Below are 19,179 nucleotides of genomic sequence, written 5' to 3' on the forward strand. Positions count from 1 at the left end.
AAGTAAGCTATTTATTAAAAGTAAGTTTATTAACTTAAAATAATATTTTTAAAATAACTTTTATTATAATTATTATATAGTTAATTAAAGCCTAGCTATAAATAACTTATAGTAATATAATATCCTTTATATTAATTAATTTTTATTACATTAATAATAATATATACTAAAAGCTTAATATAACTAAAGGCTTTATATACCTTTATAAAGCTATTAAAAAAAGTAATATAAAAAATATAGTTTTTATAGATTTTATTTACTTTAGTTATAGTATTTATATATATATATTACTTAAAGAGTATCCCTAAAAAAAGCCTATATATAATAAGAAAAATAAATTACTAAATAATAAAAATAAAGTAATTAAAACTATAAAGTAAAACCTAGTATAAAGATAAGTTATTAAGTAAAATAATTATAAGGAAAAGTTAAATAGGCTAGTAGCATTTAGAAAAAAAGCTTATCTATTAGAGACTTAGTTATAATTAGGATTAGGTTTTTAGTTAAATAAAGCTTCTATACTAAATAAGTTATGGGGTTTTGAATATAAAGCTTATTTCTAACATTTATACGGGTGGATAGCAGGATCTCAGATGCAGGAGAAACCCTACACTCGATGATTTACCTTGCAGATACCATCTCTGGACCGCCGGTCGAATCATGCTTTTGAGTGTTTGCTGCTAATTATCAAAGAGTTCGAAGGTTGAAGTTGTAACTTTTGTGCATTTTATAGGATTTTGATCATTTAGTCCCCAGTATTAACAGCTTAGAAGACTTGAACCCTACTTTATCTATGAAGACATTGAGTGACGTGTCATGCTTGGGTGGCCTAAGCCACTGCCCTGCCTGTCTGACGTTAGCGCTTTGGATTCCATTCACTAACTTGAAGTCCTCACAAATAGAGGCTGCTTTACATCCCTAGTTATATAGACACCCTACAAGCTTGAGCAAGGTTGACTACGAGTCTCTTATCTCGGCTTTCGCTACCCTATCATTAGTCAGATTATTCCCACGCGCCATGACTTCTGAAGAGTGAGCATCCCTGTCTATATGCCATGAAATGCTTGAGGCCGTAGTCTAATATCCTTTGCAGTCTAACCGATGATTTTATCATTACGAATGATAAAGACTGTCTAGAGATTGAGCTATTAGCTATAGTATGTGGTATTTAACATTTCACTGCGCAATACTAGTATTCAAGTTAAGAACCCAGCCTTTCGTCTTGACAATAAGCTGGATCTGTTGCTTCCAAAAGGCACAGTTAAGCGAATGTTAAGTGCGAGAATGCTTCAATGACATCAAAGGCTGCTAGAGTATGATCCATAACCTCCTTAATCTCTCGTTTCCGCAGCATGTCTGGGATTGATCGACGTGAAAAGTTCACGGTGTGCCTGATTTCATCACATTCAACAAGTCTAATTACTGTTATAACATACGTATTAAGAAGACGCTCAGACACTCTGTGGATGCCAAGCCAACACGACCAAAAAGGGACCGCTGTTTGCGGTAATGCTTGTAATCGGATTCCATCACCACTAATGTCAGTATTAACTGTTGCTGATGAACTATTGCCACAAGCGTCGTGGGGGAGAAAGGGACAGCAGCTCAATAGAAAACATGTTTCTGAGCGAAACTAGCGACAGCGAATGAGATCCTAATAATATAAATGAGGATGGCTACTATGAGGTAAACATGACTAATCTATCCTGGTGGCATTACCCTCAAAAAGACATTACTTCGTATTCATTATGTTAATACCGGAGACCTTGACAACAGCCTTCCACGCCGCCTCTTGGTTATCGCGATCGTGCAAGTGCGGATGCTGCATTGCTTCGATCGGGCCAGTGACCTTCTTGGGTGGTGAGGCGTAGAATAGCCCTGAAACGTCAGTCCCAAACTGATATGCCTCGAGGTACCGCCTCGCAGCAGTCTCAGGAGTCTGCGACATGCCAGGGATAAGCTTCAGTACGGGAAGCACCACCCACTTTATGGCCAGTCCGGCGTTACGCGACGCCTGGGTGTCTGGCGCACTGCCGGGCGATACAGCGTATACGGCCATGCCAGAGGGTAATTGACGTGCCAGGGCAGCAACCCACCAAACGATTATGAGCTTTGCATCGGCATACGCCCGATTGGCAGCGTACTTGACACCCCTTCCACTTCGCAGAATTGCTTGAATGGCAGCGGCTCGGTCACCCTGGTGGTGTTGGGCTGCTAAGGCGGCGACGTCTGTGAAGCTGAAGAGGGGCATATCCCCTCGGGCAGGTTCTGCACCAGAAACAACAATCCGCGCCTCGGAGCTCAGCAGGTTGGCGTTGAGGAGCCCAACAGCCAGTTGATGATGACCGATTAGCGGGGCCTGAGTAGCTTCGACGCCTGCGGTAGTAAGCACGCGCTTGTTGCCTCCGACTAACCCTGCATTAAGGAGGAGGAAATTGATCGGTGTACCTCGCTTGACGAGCTCGGCGACGGCGGATTGAGTACTTGCCGATTCATTCAGATCCAGCTCTAGTGGTGTAAAGACATGTTTTCCTGCTTCTTTTGCGAGCTGAGCAGCCGTTTCCTGGGCTCGAGCCAGTCTGCGTCCGGTGATGATGACCTCTTGCCAGCCGTCTGCAGCAAGGGCGAGGGCTGCTGCATAACCAAGGCCTGATGTGGCTCCAGTGACAAGCGCGATTAAATGTTCCATGGGTATTTCCTTGGCGAGGCCTTGCCTGCAATACTGGCAGTAGATGTCTGGTGGTAGATTGCTGCTGTTGTAGATGCTTCTGGCTTAGCAAGGAAAGACTACACTTGATGAAGAGTGGTAATAGCCTGGCCTTTTATATAGAATAACCCGAGTCACAGTAAAAGCCTCTGCACTGTCGTTGCCATCACTTGTGGCTGCTTGGCCAGCATGGCCTTCAAACGGACGCTTGATACATCAAATGTTAGTGCGATCCCGTCGGAGCCCGGACAAAGCCCCACTTTCGTGCGGGCTCGGCCGAACTGATGCGATTTAGCTCGCGCAAGCCCGCACGTCACAACATTCCATCTCTATTCTATACACGACTTTTTCCTCAGGTACAGTCTGTTGATTGAATAATAAAAATAATGTCGCAAGGTCTTCACCCCAAGCCAATGCGCTTAGGCACGCGAAGCTGTGCCCAGTGTCGAAGGCGAAAAGTCCGATGTGTATTTCCGACCGAGCCACGCCGACCACCATGCCAGCAATGTGCTCTGCGAAGCATTCCATGCCTCGCTCAGCAGCCAGCAGCGCAGGACACCATGTCGCTGGGGGACTCGTCACCCCCGGGAGAAGCGCGACTGAACCAGCGGCTCGCCGAAATCGAAACCAACGTGCACGACATCTGGGCTAGTTTGGCCATGACAGGGACATCTCCATCGGTCACAGAGCCACTGCCAGCGGGGCCATCCACGACGTTCAGCATGAAAAGTCATGCTGGCGCCGAGACGGATTCAATGGCCGATGTTGAGATCGTTACCCATACTACAACGCCCGACGAGTCCGGCATAGCCTGTAAAGCCTTTGGCTTCCAGGATGCGCCGCTGCTCACCCTTGTCAAGGCGGCCAGCATGACAGAAGAACTGCAGTCTAATTACCCCGAGCCAATCACAAGAAACAAAGCCAACGACCCCGTCAATTTGCCATGGTTTCCGATGCTGCATGATGACGATCTATTGATGGTCCTCGCGGCAACGGAGCAATATTGGCCCATCTGGCCACCCTGGCAGTACGGCGCCCTGCCTCCGAATATGCCCATTCTCCAAGCCAGTGGAGTTAGATATGCCGCTGAGTTCCTGTCTCGCATGGCAAGGTCCAGCAGTCCCAGCATCGCAGCCAAGGCCTGGCTCTGGCTGTCACTTTGTATTCAACAAGCGCCAAAGACACTGCAGCTGTCACACTGCGAATTATCACACGAAGCCCTTCTTGCGTTATACTTAAAAACAGCCAGCAAACTGCTTACATCGGCGACTAGGACGAATAACACATTAGACGACATTGAAGCCCAGCTTATCCAGCAGAGGATCTATGTAGACATGGGCAGGCCACGCCAGGCCTGGCTTATCGTCCGTCGGGCCACGGATGAGGCGCTGCTCCTGCGTCTTCATCGTGCCACAGAAGAAAGAGGACAAGGCCGCGAAGCAGCTATATGGAATGAGATATGGCGTCTCGAGACCACCTTGGCTCTGATCCTAGGCTTGCCGAGCACTATCCCCATCCCCGAGTATAACAGCAGCGGAAGCAACGGCAATAACCCGCTCCATGTGCTCCTGCACAGAGTTCAGAGCCTCGCCGCGGCTGTCGTGGCTAGGAACCAGAGTCCGCAGCCAAGCTATCTAGTCACTATGCAGATCAGTCACAAGCTTGAGGCATGCCGGGCCCTTATGCCTGATAGCTGGTGGGACGAACCTCCACAACAGGACCAGCCGTTCACGCAGCTGTATATCCAGCAAGCACTTAAGGTGCAGTTCTTTCTCGTCACCAAGATGCTACACCTGCCCTTTATGCTCAGCGCCGACGATGGGTATGAGTACAGTCGCGTATCAGCTGTCGATGCCTCGAGGAGCTTGATAGCCGCTTATCTCGGGCTGAGGAGCTGCAGTAAGGGTCTGTTTGTCATATGCGAGTCGCTTGATTTTCAAGCTTTTAGTGCTGGAATCACACTGCTTATCCGCCTCCTGTCACTTACATCAGGCAAGCGGTCGAGCGATGGCAATAACGTCGACCAGGACTGGCCACTTATTAACGCACTGACTATGTGCTTGCGGCGTACAGCAAGCGTGATGCAGTGTAAGGTCGCTAGCCAGGCCGCTGAGGTGCTGGACCTCCTTACACAGGCGGCACGGGGCACCTACACTGGTCCAGAAAAGTATAACGTTGTCTTACCGTATTTCGGCAGGGTCACTATTTCCCTATCACAAGGCCTAGAAAGAACCCATCTGGAAGGATTAGGTGAACGCCAGGAATCGCCACAGCAACAGCCCACGAATCCTCCGTTTGGCACTGTCGAGTTTAGCGCGAATCCTTTTGATCTTAGCTACTCTTCCGAAAGTCTCGAAGGAGAGCTCGGTGGTGATTGGTCATCTATATCTGACATCGATTTCAGCTTTTACTGGACCCAGATGTTTACCTTTAATAACTACAACAATTAATAACTAGCAGCACCAATATGTCACTAGAAGAGACAGGTAGTAGTCGAATAAGTTTGGTTAGATTAATCTAGAATGCGATTATTTTCTTTAGCGCTAGAAGTAATCTAAGAAAGACCTGATATTTAAAGCTGGTGCGCGTACCCCTAGCTTCAGTACCATGCCGATCTGTGATGTGAACACGTTGGTGCAGAATCTGAAGAACTATAACCGGAACTATGATGGATTCCCTTGCCGCAAGCTTTCGTATCATTCACCATATCCTAAGCTACTATTCCACCCGCCTCCATCCTAGAATCGGTTGGAAGGGAGCCTGACAGGTTGCAGTTAGACACAAGCCCTTTCTAGAACGTCATTGGTACGGGGACTTACCATTTTCCTCGCATCGTAATTACAACCCAGGGGTTACCCTCCTCGTCAATATCTTTCTCGACCTTGGTGCCAAAGCGAATAGCGCTCATAATACCGTCGCCGAATTTCTCATTAAGGATAGCCTTGTATGCATAGCCGTAGTTCTGGACAACCTCGTATAGGCGGTAGATAAGCGGCTCAACAGGAGGCATAGGGCCTGAGTGACCACGGTTAGGGAATACGGCCATAGCCCTGGTTAGCATTGGCAGTGGTAGGTCGAGGAGCTGGGAGAGCTTCTTGATGTCCTCGTCCGTAGCAGTAGTTTGAGCATAGAACAGTGCGGCGCATGCTACTTCGCTGCGCCCAAGATGCTTGGCGATAGCCTCAAAAGTTAGGCCTTTTGCCTGCTTGGCCTCGAACAACGCCGCACAGTGAGGTGGAACCCTCTCTGCGATGAGCGGCTAGTCACTAAAGTTAGAGTCTTCTTGCGGCGTCTGTCCACGGGATGAGAGAACATACGTCGAGAGTTGCAAGTCGAGCTTCGCAGGGCATTGTGAGGGATGTAAAAGATATCGAGTGACAATTGTTTGCTGCTTGTTGAGTAGCGAGGAAGAGTAGTTGACTGGGACGAGGAGTATCAGGTATTTGTTATGTTGATTGTGATGGTAGAGGCCTTGATGAGTGAGAGATGGGAGAAACGGATGATGCCTGGTATTTTACAGTCCGTCGTAAGTCGCTTCTTGCTGCGGCGCATGCCGAGGCGACCGAGGATTTGTGTGCGCTCCCTCATAGGTGAAGCATCAATGATGGTACATTATACGCAATGAATGAACGTTATCGATGATAAGGAACAACAGCTCCCTTGCTCTGACTTGGTCCCAGATATGGTCCCGAAGGTTCTCCGAGTGGGTGACTTCGAGGATGAGGGCATGCTTTCTCCGCGGCCCCAAACTTGAGTCGTATAAGGATCCGAAAAACAGGTGCCCGCTCGCCGCTGATCCGTTATCTCGCCGCATTATTTCGCCGCATTATCTCTGTTTCTGGTTAGTGTCGATGTCGGGGATCTCGGTGGGAACGGAGGTGGAGATGTTGAACCCTTGCCCCACCGACTCCAGTCACATGGTCGAGGAATTTATCGCAGACACGAATGGCGACATGGGCAAGCCTTACGACTGCACTATTGTGTAAGCCATTGGACATTGTCGAGCTAAGTTCTCAAGGTAATACTTTGCGAGCGTAGAAATTAGCTTACTGTCTCCGAGTAAGTGAAAAAAATCTACCCATCCCACACGGCAGTCCTTGTCTCCCACTTGATCCCTGTAGGATCCGATGCGGCGCTTGCATCTTTGCAGACTTTGAGATGTCACCATCTCCGAAAGCCGACAGGAGCTTTGGCAGAGCGGCCGACGACATCGCCGCTTACCGGAATTACTCAGTCGCGAGAGATGACATGCAATTACAAGGAACCCCCAACACCATGACTGCTTCTTCTTTTTGACCGTTAAGAGTGGGTTATGTATGGCTTATGCGCTGTAGTAGCGATTCATTAGCTTGGTGGAGGTACGGATTGTTATCGCTTTGAGTATGGTTTAACGCTGCCGGGTGGGCATTCCTTGAGGTTATTCATAAAGAGAACCCCAATATCGAGGTAAAGGGAGTTGTCGAGATAAGTTATTAATATACCATGTATAGTCTAGATACTAGCCTTCATTACTGTGGACTGCTTTGCAAGTATCCTTATTCCTTAGAGGAAGTAAATCTTAAATATAGCATACTCTGCATTAGAATGATAAATAGAGATAGAAGTTTAATGGAGATACAGATATATCCAGCCTACTGCATTAGCAGGGCTGGCAACATATAGTCCAGAAGGTCAGGAATCCGATGCTGGTGAAACATCGGAGTAGCGAGTAGGATGAGCATGGGCACCCTGTATATAACTAACCGTACCACTCTTAGTCTCTGTCAGGGATTTGTCAATCCAAGAAGAAACTTGATACGCCCTTATAGGGATTATTCAGCTTTAGATCATATCGTTACTATTTTCAGAAATATTATCGTGCCGAGGACGGCCGAGCTGCGTAATGATTACTACCAGAGGAATGAAGGGCTTGTAGTCAGTAACAAAACCACCGTTGGGTGACCTCTACTTATTTCGCGCTTACATTCTTCTCGTGGATACCCGTGTCTCTGACAAGGCGTAGCATGATTCAGGGTTGGGGCCGGCCAGCCGCTACGTGGGATACCTAAGTGGGATTGGTGGGGCAGCAGGCGGCGGGCGGCGGGCGGCGGCGATAAGTAAGACGGAGGAATAGCTGAGGTACTAATGCTAGACTGACGTTTGATCTACCGAGTCTACTAATATAAATATATCTCGGCTCGTCCGAGACTTGTTTACTCAGTCGATTCACACGCATCAAATAGCACATTCAAGCAAAGGCATCAAGTCACACACATCAAGTCAGGCAGAATCAGAAACATCTTCAAGATGAGCAACCAGGAGACCAGGCCACCTTGCCCTCCTTTCACACTCGAAACGGCACAAATCAAGGTCAAGGCTGCGCAAGACGGATGGAACAGCCATTAAGTTAAGACTACAGGATGCGAATGGTCCCTCGCTTACGCTGGGTACAGAGATCCTGCAAAGGTTGAATTGGCGTACACGCCCGACTCCATCTGGCGTAATCGTGACCACTTCCTTCAGGGCCGCGATGCGATCCAAGAATTCCTCACAAAGAAGTGGGAGAAGGAGTCTAACTACAAGCTCCGAAAGGAGCTCTTTGCATTCACTGACAACAAGGCAAGTTTATGAAGTGCAGGGACTGCGGTCGTCTACCTGTCGGCGTGTAACAAAGAGAATCCTATTCTGACAAGTCTCTACAGATTGCGGTGCAGTTCTGGTATGAATGGACTGATGCAGCCGGGCAATGGTGGAGGACCTACGGACTTGAGGACTGGACTTTTGCAGACAATGGGCTCATGCGAAAGAGGCAGATGAGTGGCAACGATGTGAAGATTACCGAGGGAGAGCGTTGGTTCGTTGATGGTGTCGATGTTAATACCGTTGACATTGCAGAGAAGCATTGGTAGATCTAGCAAACGTGTAAATAGTATGATGAGTCTTGTTGAATTTCGGATTTTCTTAATCCGTGCATATGCCTTATTCCTATCTATCACGACTGATTTTGATTCAAGATTAGCATATGGATGGATATACTGAAGGTTGCTGATAATGGGAAAATGGTATATGCTATTATAATATAAACCATCTTCGGCCGAGTCTGTCTGACTCGGATATCGAACGAGTCTAAAAATAGAGACGCAGAGGTAGGGGTTTTTGTTTCTCCGACCAGCTAGGGGGGATTTTACTCCACAGGGGGCTTACAATCGTATCAGCACTATGCAGCCCTGCAGGTAACCCAAGCACCAAGCTATTGGTGGCCCAACGATCATAAGTTTGTATGTTCTTCGTTGCCTGGTGACAATCGTAGTCAACCTGGAACAATTCGAGTGTCAGAGTTCGGTTCCACCTAGGATCGCTCACTCGTTAGCACAATGCCAGGTTGGCTCATTCGCACTCGCAGGCACTGCTTCACCGTTGCACATAGGAAGTCAAGTTTTCAATGCAAATAAAACTCGCTAATTCTGCGCAAGTTAATTGTCAGCAGTTATTATCATTGATCTTTACTGTAAGAGATGCCTACATGTCAGGATTATATCCGAATAATATCGTTCCCTGTCTAGCATACAGAGTTTTCAATCACATATTAAGGGCCTCTGCAGCAGATGCAAGCTTGAGTAGAGTTCTTATTCGACGAGAGTAAGGTCTAAAAGTGAGCTCGTTTCAAGTTTTAAAGCCTATCCTACCGGCCGGACAGCCGACTGCGTGTAGACGAATTCCTGCATACCTTTAAGGCGGACTTAGAAGATCCAGGCGTCTTTGGATCACTCAGATACCGAATCTTCTGCGGTTGCAACCCGGACGTGGTAGGGGTCGGCCTGATGCGCCGAGATATCCAAAAGCAAACTAGGTTATCTCTGCCGGAATAAGCTCACAGCCACAAGTCTTAACTGTAAATAACACTTCTAGTCTATAACTTAGACATCGATACCACGATGACTGATTAATGGCTACAGAATCCCGTCTTGAAGCTTCGTCGGTGCCGGCAACGGCCTTGATAGCTTACCAGCAACACGGGAAAAGGACGGAGGAGTATTCTCTGTAACTCGAAGGCTGGAATAAAAAAGAACTACCTAACAGGTCTATATCTTCGTAAATTCATACTAGGGTTTCTGGACAGAAGGCAATACTAATGGGACCATCTTCTTCTACGGCATAGTGATTATTCTTTCACAAAGTGAAGGCAGCTATAACTTGTCTCGGTAATTTAAACTCTCCTAATACTGATTTTGTTGGGAAATAGTTGCAGTGGTGAAGTCCAGTAATTGAATCCCGATGTTTCAGCTCCGACGGCGTAATCCCGAAACTTAATCTTCGAAGGACGGATCTCAACAAACTCAAGTCCAGCAGCCCAACCACGATTTTCTGAGTTCCGTGATGGCACTCCTACAGTGGACCTTCGACGCTTGAGGCCCGAGGCTTGAATTCAGTGACATGACGGCCGCACGGAGAATCACGGCTTTGTGAGGAGAGGAAATGACCTCTGCTTTGTGATTGTTGTGATACTACCTGCAGTATCTTGAGAACAATTGTTCGAGATTGGCCTTCGCCTGGTCACAAGCGGCAATAGGCTGAAGTTTGTTGTTACACTTTGGGTTGCAAATCAAAGCTCCGGTTGCAGATGGAAAGCCTCGTCCCATGATGGCTATATTTGACAGATCTAGAACAATGATAGGTACAAGTCTCTAACGGAACGTAGCACTCAAGGAACCTGTCAGACTGTTTTCTCTCATTCCGTGGATAGGGGAGCGAGATATAGAGGAATCCCGAAATCTGGGAAGCCGGGTTCCGGGTATGGATACTGTTAAAATGAACTAGAAGCCTTCGCTCTTCTCTTTCCGGGGGCACCGGTACTCGGAGAGTTGCGGCTCGGAGCTCCGGGATTGGACCTCTTACTTGATGTACTCTAGAGCAAAGAAATCCATAAATCAAGGTCCATTGCCTCTTCGTTCGGAGCCTGATCTATTGTTGGTGCTTCCATTTAGACAGGTATTATAGTATGATGAGCTGGGGCGTCCTGGATAAGTGGCAGGACCCCGGTAGTAGTTCAGGAGTACCTAAGGTAAGCTGGTGCTCCTTCTTAGTCTGTATTAAAATAATAACCATTTGTGATAACAAGTTTTAACTTATTATATTTTAGCTTGATGCTTAATGAAGCTTAATCCAACATTGCTCTGCCTTTGGGCTGACGAGGAAATAGTTAACCATTTCCATAGATTCAGGCGTTGTTCGAGTGGACAGCTGGGCGCCCTTGCATTCGCGGAAGAAAACCGCAACGCCATGTCGGAGCTCTATAAGTGCTAGATGAACCCCCAAGCAAGTACGAGAGCCCGCACCAAATGCTGCAAATACGCCTTCAGGCGATCTGTATTCCCCTGTGGGCGAGATGAACCTCTCGGGCATAAATCTGGCATAGTTAGTACCGGGAGTCTATTTTCACGGGATTTTGTATGGAATACTTACTTCTCTGGCTCAGGATATATATTACTGTCCCGATGAAACGTATAGGCTTGAGTGCTGACTGTGATACCTTCAGGTATGAAATAGCCCGCCAGCGTTGCACCCCCCTTGGGCACCCTTCGAGGAATTGCTCCCGGTGCAGCAGAGTACAAACGAAGAGTTTCCTGAATCAAGGCAGATAGATAGGGAAGAGTTTCAAGATCGGCATCTGTATAATCGGGTTGCAATGCTGCGACCTCTGCTTCTATCTTGGCCTGAATATCGGGGTTTGAGAGGACGGCCCAGACTAGGTAGGTCAGTGTTACGGCAGTAGTCCCGGAGCCGGCCACGATGAAGCCTCCGGCCTCAAACGCCAATTGGTAATCAGTCAGCGCCTCACTGTCCTTTTCGCTTTCGGCAACTAGCCTCGAGAATATGTTGGCTGCGCCTATGCCACTGTTGCGAACGTGCTTCATTGTCTCCTCTGCGTGCTTCTGGACTTCATCGTCGGCATTGATCAAGTTCTGTACCACATCGATTGGGATCCATCTAAGGATGGAGCATAGTAGCGGTAGCTCAGATGAAACCAACCCGAACTTGGTGGCATCCTCAATCTTTTGCATGCTCTCGGTTTTCTATGTATTGTATATCAGTATCCTGTACAAAGACCTGAGTTGTTGTGTTCTCGGTGCCATACCTTCTCATGATCAAGCATTCCGAGCGGCTCCCCAAATGAGAGATGTGAGATGACATCCGCAGACATGAATGTCCACCATTTAAAGATGTCAGCATCGCCTGTTTGAGCTGCGTCCTGCTTGATCTTGCGAATTGCCACCGCTACCTTATCCCTAATGACGGGGTACCAGTTTTTCATCAGCGCTGAGTTGCTGAAGAGCGGCGCAAACAGCTTTCTTCGTCGGGCGTGCTCTTTGGGATCTGTCATGGAGAATACATCGTGGCAATCTCCTTTGCGAAAAGACTCATACCAGTCGGTTTTCAAATACCCACCGCCAATACGGTGAATCTCCTTGAAGGCCGCAGGGTCGGCGATGTCGATTTCATCAGGTGTCACGCGTACTACTGGGCCATATTTTGCATGAAGTTCATGGATGTAGTACATTCTTCGACCTCGAAGGATGTGCTTCTTTAGCACCAGATGAGTGAACTTGGCGTAAAATGGCCCTGGTATGCCACGTAAGGGAGTAAAATATGCTCGCTGAACCACCTGAAGAAATCTGTCAGCGATGGGGTCATGGGCGTTTGCAGGTTATGGTCAGGGTCACCACCTTAACTAGCCACACTACTGACAAGATGCTGAAAAGCATCAGCATCGTGTTTGTCTGCAGAAAGTCAATCTGCATTTTGCTGTTGACCTTTTATAGGCTTTTTCTGGAAATTATATAAGCTTCAGTTATAGATTTCCCACTACATACATTGACCTCAGTCTACACTTCCTTCCAGTCCCTTTATAGTTCTAGTCCAGCCTGGCAGCGTATGCATGGGGTAAGGCAATCGGGAAACATATGTTCTCCACTTCCCGATTCTTTAGTTAGTTTACCCCGCTGGAACTTTATAAGAAGCCGAATCGCCGATTTCAGTATCCTGCCAGCTAAACTACAATACCTGGAAACTCATGCACCGACTGGTCGCAGAAGGAATTTGGGTTATATATATTAATATCTATCCTCTTACCCGTTGTTGCGACAAGCCAGTTGTAGAACATTAGATTCCCCCAATCCATAACGGATATGTCTGTGCCGAGTGGTCGGCAAGTCGTGGATATTCATGAACCATGGCATGATTAGTAATTCTCGGCTTGCCGTACTCCACACCCGAACACTACTCAGGAAGTGTATAATTCGTCAAACTGTTGTTAGTCTCAACTCACTACTATGCGAACCCCTCAAGGGTACTCCACTTATCTGTCGTTTGATCTCAGATTCCAGCAGCGTACACTTGGAACACTGAATGGAGACGTCTTGGGGCACATAACGGATCGTCTGCCGCTGTTCAGCCGCTCTGGAGCCAGTGACGTATTTCCATGAGAGGAATCAGTTCTTGAATGACAAGCTGGCGGGTTTCTTACTTGGTTGGTTCTGAGTTTCTTATGAGCAAGAGAGCTAAAGTGGAATTTTGAGGGATTGCTTCTCCAAATTAGTCCCACAGATTTTATCAAGTTGACGCCACAGACCCTTCGTCGAGATTTGGAGATAGGCTACGTGTCGTGGAGACAGTACAATTCAACGTCATAGCGAGGGATTATCAAAAGCTTTAAGGCTGGTAGCTAGTTGATCAGACTTCTACTGCTTAAACAAGGCAAAACAAACCACGACCCCTGTCTGAAACGAGGGAGATTGCTGCATTTTGAGACAGATATACCGACTCGTGGTTTGAACGTCTCTGGAACATTATGAATGTTACATAAAACCAGCATAGACACCATGATCTACTGGTCATTCGCACCGGCGATGGAGAGGCCACGGATGGCGCATAGACACCAGACATCAAACAGGAACACATCGGGTATTGCAGGCCGTTGCTCCAACTTTCACTAGGAGGATTGTCTGCTCGGTCCCTGCTTTTAAGAAGAGATCTGCATATCTGACTTGATCCCACATTGTTCTAGATCAACATTAGGGACAGCGCTTGATGCGAATCAGCGTACGTTGCAGAAGTGGATTATAAATCGTATATTGTCTTGATCCCGAGTAACAAGGAGGGGTTTCTCTCTAAAGTGTTCAGGGCTTGGCGGCGAAACATGTGAGCTACTGTCCCCTAGCAGCCCCTAAGCTTCGAGAGAAGGTTCTTCTGTGCAAGGCGTTACTCCCTTCATGGTGTGTTTTTGTTCTGATGAGTGGTATGCTCTGGCTTGGAGGCAGCGCGACTCCTAATTATGTATGATACATTCCTGAGTCTAGAGGCACCATCATGTTCGTTCGACAGCTTTGCTGCATGCTGCAATCTCCAGATGTGATCTTCAGAGAATGTCAGATTTCACGAGAGAAATCGCAGTGAGTGCATGGTTCAGAGTTGCGTTGTAAAGGTCACATGGTGGAGGTCGCTCGGATTGTAGAAGTAGGGGCCGACAGCTATCTATGCAAGGTGCAACACAGTCGCTAAAGGGCGCTAATCGCAAGGAACACTTCTCCTCAACATCTTGATTCAGTAGTTCTTACCGAGAAGGTATATTTCCGATTCGGAATGCATATTCCGAGTGACCATCAAAACGATACTTCTCTCCAGCCTTGAATGGAACAACCCTGCTCCTCACAACATCGCCAGCAGCAATCTTTACAATGGGCGCAACGCTGTCAACTGATAAGCCAATCGTGCACACTACAAGCAAGGGAAAGCTTAAAGGCGTCCAAAGGATTGACAATGCCACACAAAAGCTAGCTTATTATCGCTTCACCCGTGTTCCATACGCTCTGCCACCTACTGGTGATCGGAGGTGGCGTCGCCCAGAAAAGCTCCCGACGGACTTTTCATACGACGATGCAGATGGCGTTGCGGGCGATTACACGAGATTTCCCCCCGTCTGCCCCCAACCTCATTACAAACATGGAGCGGCAGAGGTGCTGAACCCTGATCGCGTTCCAGAGCCAGAAACTGTCTTTGACGAGGATTGCCTATACGTCAACATTTGGGTACCTGCTCAGAGCCCACCGCCCGATGGCTGGCCAGTCCAGTTCTACATCCGTAAGTTCACGCGTAACACGGCCTTGGTCGATTGCTTTACTGACTATGTGGGACAGATGGTGGCTGGCTTCAAGTTGGTGATGCGAACCACATGAACATGCATGATCCAATTTATCTCATGCAGGAATTCCCTCGCATTATTGTAGCTCCTGCTTATCGACTCAATCTGTTTGGCTTCATGTCTTTCTCTGGCCTCCAGCAAGACAGCGCGGCCCACGCCCCAGGAAACTATGGGTTTTGGGACCAGCGTGCCGCCCTCGAGTGGACATATGCGAACATCACTGAGTTTGGCGGGAACTCTGAGAATATTTCCGTAGGAGGTCTATCTGCAGGTGCATATTCATCTATCTTCCAACTGAACTATGACGTCAGACGTCCAAACAAGGCCGATCGGTTGATCAAAAGGGTCTACTTGCACTCGAATGCGGTTGGAGTTCAGCCGAACGATGTGTCTTCTCCTGCACTCGAAGCCCAGGTAGATGAGCTACTTACAGAGTGCGGTATACCGATCGGCCTTTCTCCCCAAGGAAAAGTTGATGCTTTGCGACAGGTACCATCAGGTACGCTGATCAAGGCCGTACATCGAATGAAGCGACATACCTTCCGAGCTGGCACAGATGGAGACTTTGTTAACGCCAGCTTCTTGGCTGACATCAACTCTGGGGAATTTGGCAAACTTCTAGCGAATCAAGGCGTGGATGTAATGCTAGGAGAGGTCGCTGATGAAGCAACTCTCTACCGCATGGTCAACCCAGCTTCCGATTACGATAGCCTTGTGGTGCAACTGAGCAACTACTACCCAGAAAAAGTGACCAAAGCCCTTCTGCAGTACTACACTCTTCCCACAACAGGGTCCAACAAGGATGAGTGGGCCGACATCGGATCAATCATCATCGGCGACTGTCAAGTTCATGCTACGATTCGTGGCTTCGCCGCCTCATTGCTCAAGACCATGCCTGAAGAACGTGTCTTGAGGTACAGGATCTCATGGCGTGCCAAGGCGCTGGACAACTGGCTCCAGCCGAATATTGGCATGTGTCATGCCTCTGATATCCCTATCTGGTGGGCCTGTGGACGCCGGGCCGGATATGAGCAAGCTGATCTTGACCTGGTAAGCGAGTGGCTGAACCCATTCTATCAGTACTTGTGTGGAGATAAGCCAGCTTGGGGTGCTACTGGCTTGAATATGATTAAAGAACTAAAGGCTGAGGGAAAAGTTGAGAATATGGAGGACGCAAATCTAGATAAGGGCCTTGAAGTATGGAACGTGATGATAAAGTCACAGTTAGATCTAGCTTAAACACGTCCGCAGCGGGCTTGAATGAGGAATACTACTTATTTGCGGTTGAGACTTGTGGCTGAGAGCTTATTCCGACTGACAGAAATTAGAGGAATACTACTATGTCAGAGCTTCTGTGTTAGTTCGGCTGGGTTCCATGATTTGTAATTTTCTGCAAGTTCCTTTCCAGAGATATCGCTGAGAGATGACATGCCCCATGATCTCTCACGTATGTACCTTATGTCCCAAAATCACAAATCACGAACATACAATATATAAAAGTGAGAAAGCTAGTTCCTGACGATCTTCAACTGTAAAGAATTGTATCCATGTACTTCAAAGCTGTTTTGAATACTACAAAGCATTCCCCGCCGTAAAGTTCATTCAGCCCATCCGACCCGTGAGTCCTATTGGCCTCCACCTCTTACAGAACGTATCTGAAATGGGGATTCTGCTTTGGTTAGTTAAATTGCCCGCAATATGTACTTTCTGGTGCACTCACATTAAAGTCAGTCACGTCGGCGCTTGTATCCTCTGGCGTCTGAACAGACTCGGCCGCAGCATGATCACGCTTCCTGTTCCTCAGGATCAGGAGGTATCGCAACATAACAGCCAACACCACCTGGGCCACACTACAAGCTAGCATGACGATAACACCAGTTTGGTAGATGGGAGCCTCGCGGGCAAGAAAGGCGTGTGGGCCGATAACATTGCCAGCACAGTAAGCGGCAAATACCAGTGCAGTACCGGTAACGCGCTTTGTATAGCCTCCAAGATTAGAAGACGGCATTTGCAAGGCCAACACAAGTGAAGTCACGTATGCTGTTACCATGTAGTATCCGAAGAGAAGTCCAATTTTCTGGCTCTCACGGTCAAGCTTCCAGATCAAACAAAGACCAAGCATTGTAGGGATGTTATACACAGCCATGATAACAGTCCGCATGTTCTGGTACCTCGATGCCAGCCAAGTTCCGGAAAGGATCCAGAAACATTGAAAAGCACCTTGTGGAATGCCCAAAACAACGCTGAGAAGTGCATCGTCAACTAGACCCTTGATGATCAAAGAGCCGAAATTGGAAACACCTCCATTGATTACCTCGTTGACCAAGACGAAGATGATCAGAAGCCAGATTTGAGGGTCCACCAGACACTCCCAGACCTGAGCCCACTTGATAGTGCGGTTCAGCACACCAGTCTTGGCCAGCCTGGCGCGACCGATAAGCAAGGCTTTTTCCTCCAAGCTGAAGCCCTTGGCCCGCAAGATGTTGTCGGGCAGCTTCCAAAGCATAAGGCCCCCAAAAAGAACTGTGATGCCACCACAAATAATAAAAATGGCCTTCCAGACTTTGAATCCGTCAATTTGACCAATGGCGAAGCTGAGGAGTCCACCAAGCATGAGGCCGATGCCGTTGCAACTGTAAAAGACGCCAGCGCGGAAAGGCTGCTCTTGCCGGGTATACCACATGCCAACGATCATCATGAAAACTGGAGTAATAGGGGCTTCGAATATGCCAAGGAAGAATCTGCATACTGCAAGGCCAGCGAAGTTGCTGCTAGCAGCAGTGATCATCATTATACTCCCCCAAGCAATAATGCAACCAGCAACGACCTTGCCCATCAGAGTCTTCTGCGCAAGGAAGGACCATGGGTATTCAGCAACCAGGTAGGCGAGGTAGAAGATGCTACCAAACCAGCTATACTGCTTGAGGGTGGTGCCGGTATCATCTAGGAGGTCGAAGACGGCAGAGTATGAGAGAGCTTGTTTGTCGATGAACTGGAGGACGTAGGTGCCGGCCATCAATGGCAAAAGCACCATATCGACTTTCTTCACCAGTCGCTTGTTCTTCTCGCTGTCCAATACAAGTTCATTGAGATACTCGGTTGTGAATCCATGTTGCTGAAGGAATAACTCGGACTCGTCGGTACTGGAATTCTCACCGGCCACAATGCTCTCACTATCAGTGTCCTCCTTGCCCAACTTGCTAGGGAGAGGAGACTGTTTTTTCTCAGCAACAGCTAGCTGTGACGTCTTCTCGGCCATGGCTAGGGATTTATTTCTGAGGGTGATGCGAGTAAAAGAATGCAGCGTGAGGCAGATGTTGGTCTTGGAGGATGGAGCTGTAGCTTGGCGAGGTCTACGGTGAGAGCTACGAAAGGGTGCTTTATATCCAAGTTGTAAACGCTCAGTACGATCAACGCGGAACTAACATCACAACGGTTCCGAGGTACCATGCGGCAACTGTACACTTACCAGGCGTAATCAAGGTGAACGCCCCTATCGCAACCCACTGATGTAACTCTCTTGATTGCGTCTGGATACCCACTTTACGTGTTGAGGTAACGATGATTGGTCAAAGATACCAACCAAACAGCTCAAACGCATGCCTGACCGTGCTGCTATCAACATATCTACGCGTTAGGCTGCAACTGCCCTATCGGGTCATTCGACCAAGCTAGTCTTCAGCCACCAACAGGACTCAGGTTGATCGGGTTCTAGATGTAAGGACCGACATACCTCCTCCTTGCGGGGAATCGTTTTTTGATGTCTTTCCGATATCACTCACTGAGTGGAACCCTGTCTGCCAGATAAACAAGCCGACACTTTCACGATACTGTTATTCGTTCAATCTTGGTGGAACTCACGAGCAGTGAGCGATACTGGCTAATCGAGGCCCGTGCAGGCTGTTGTGGTGTTTATCGATAAGCGGTATATCTTCGGAAAAGATGGTAGTCTCTTAAGAGCACTCACGCCACAGATGGCTGTGCAGATCCATGCGCCTCGTTTCAGATATCGCAGGACTAAACATTCAGTACAGGATAGCAATAAATAAATAAATACCACATAATCTCAACGATGGCAACAAGGCAAATGAGCATATTTCCAATTCTGCTGTTTTTGTTATGCCTTTGTGTTGAGACTGAAGCCTCTCTTCACCTCAACCTTATCGCCCCAAGGATGCATGCATCCGGGTAAAGCTACCCTACTGCAATCCAGCGTCAACAGAAACAGTGTCATCCTAAATCAGAAACGCATAAAGCTAATTTGATTCAATAGACACATTAATGATGTCTATCA

The 19,179-nt window shown here is 47.8% G+C and overlaps 7 protein-coding genes across 7 annotated transcripts; 3 read left to right on the forward strand and 4 right to left on the reverse strand.

Moving 5' to 3' along the window:
* Positions 1-1,732: 1,732 nt before the first annotated feature.
* Positions 1,733-2,689, reverse strand: FTJAE_2673 (NAD(P)-binding domain protein; the record flags this gene model as incomplete). The annotated part of the gene is made up of 1 exon (XM_037348891.1): positions 1,733-2,689. The coding sequence occupies one exon, from the start codon at positions 2,687-2,689 to the stop codon at positions 1,733-1,735; it is 957 nt and encodes a 318-aa protein (XP_037210210.1).
* A 578-nt stretch (positions 2,690-3,267) lies between these two features.
* FTJAE_2674 (uncharacterized protein) lies at positions 3,268-5,157 on the forward strand (the record flags this gene model as incomplete). The annotated part of the gene is made up of 1 exon (XM_037348892.1): positions 3,268-5,157. One exon carries the CDS (start codon positions 3,268-3,270, stop codon positions 5,155-5,157), a length of 1,890 nt encoding a protein of 629 aa, XP_037210211.1.
* A 288-nt stretch (positions 5,158-5,445) lies between these two features.
* FTJAE_2675 (cyanate hydratase) lies at positions 5,446-6,057 on the reverse strand (the record flags this gene model as incomplete). Its single annotated transcript, XM_037348893.1, has 3 exons — positions 5,446-5,467; positions 5,527-5,966; positions 6,025-6,057. 3 exons carry the CDS (start codon positions 6,055-6,057, stop codon positions 5,446-5,448), a joined length of 495 nt encoding a protein of 164 aa, XP_037210212.1.
* A 1,936-nt stretch (positions 6,058-7,993) lies between these two features.
* FTJAE_2676 (duf1348-domain protein) lies at positions 7,994-8,595 on the forward strand (the record flags this gene model as incomplete). The annotated part of the gene is made up of 3 exons (XM_037348894.1): positions 7,994-8,056; positions 8,099-8,309; positions 8,426-8,595. The coding sequence occupies 3 exons, from the start codon at positions 7,994-7,996 to the stop codon at positions 8,593-8,595; spliced, it is 444 nt and encodes a 147-aa protein (XP_037210213.1).
* Positions 8,596-10,834: 2,239 nt separating this feature from the next.
* On the reverse strand, positions 10,835-12,866 carry FTJAE_2677 (cytochrome P450 monooxygenase; the record flags this gene model as incomplete). The annotated part of the gene is made up of 4 exons (XM_037348895.1): positions 10,835-11,093; positions 11,150-11,760; positions 11,823-12,307; positions 12,818-12,866. 4 exons carry the CDS (start codon positions 12,864-12,866, stop codon positions 10,835-10,837), a joined length of 1,404 nt encoding a protein of 467 aa, XP_037210214.1.
* A 1,555-nt stretch (positions 12,867-14,421) lies between these two features.
* FTJAE_2678 (alpha beta-hydrolase) lies at positions 14,422-16,145 on the forward strand (the record flags this gene model as incomplete). The annotated part of the gene is made up of 3 exons (XM_037348896.1): positions 14,422-14,824; positions 14,881-16,082; positions 16,137-16,145. 3 exons carry the CDS (start codon positions 14,422-14,424, stop codon positions 16,143-16,145), a joined length of 1,614 nt encoding a protein of 537 aa, XP_037210215.1.
* A 382-nt stretch (positions 16,146-16,527) lies between these two features.
* On the reverse strand, positions 16,528-18,144 carry FTJAE_2679 (major facilitator superfamily transporter; the record flags this gene model as incomplete). The annotated part of the gene is made up of 2 exons (XM_037348897.1): positions 16,528-16,554; positions 16,606-18,144. The coding sequence occupies 2 exons, from the start codon at positions 18,142-18,144 to the stop codon at positions 16,528-16,530; spliced, it is 1,566 nt and encodes a 521-aa protein (XP_037210216.1).
* Between the last annotated feature and the right edge of the window lie 1,035 nt (positions 18,145-19,179).

Source organism: Fusarium tjaetaba, assembly GCF_013396195.1.
Source record: "Fusarium tjaetaba strain NRRL 66243 chromosome Unknown NRRL66243_c0000055, whole genome shotgun sequence".
Classification (NCBI taxonomy): Eukaryota; Fungi; Ascomycota; class Sordariomycetes; order Hypocreales; family Nectriaceae; genus Fusarium; species Fusarium tjaetaba.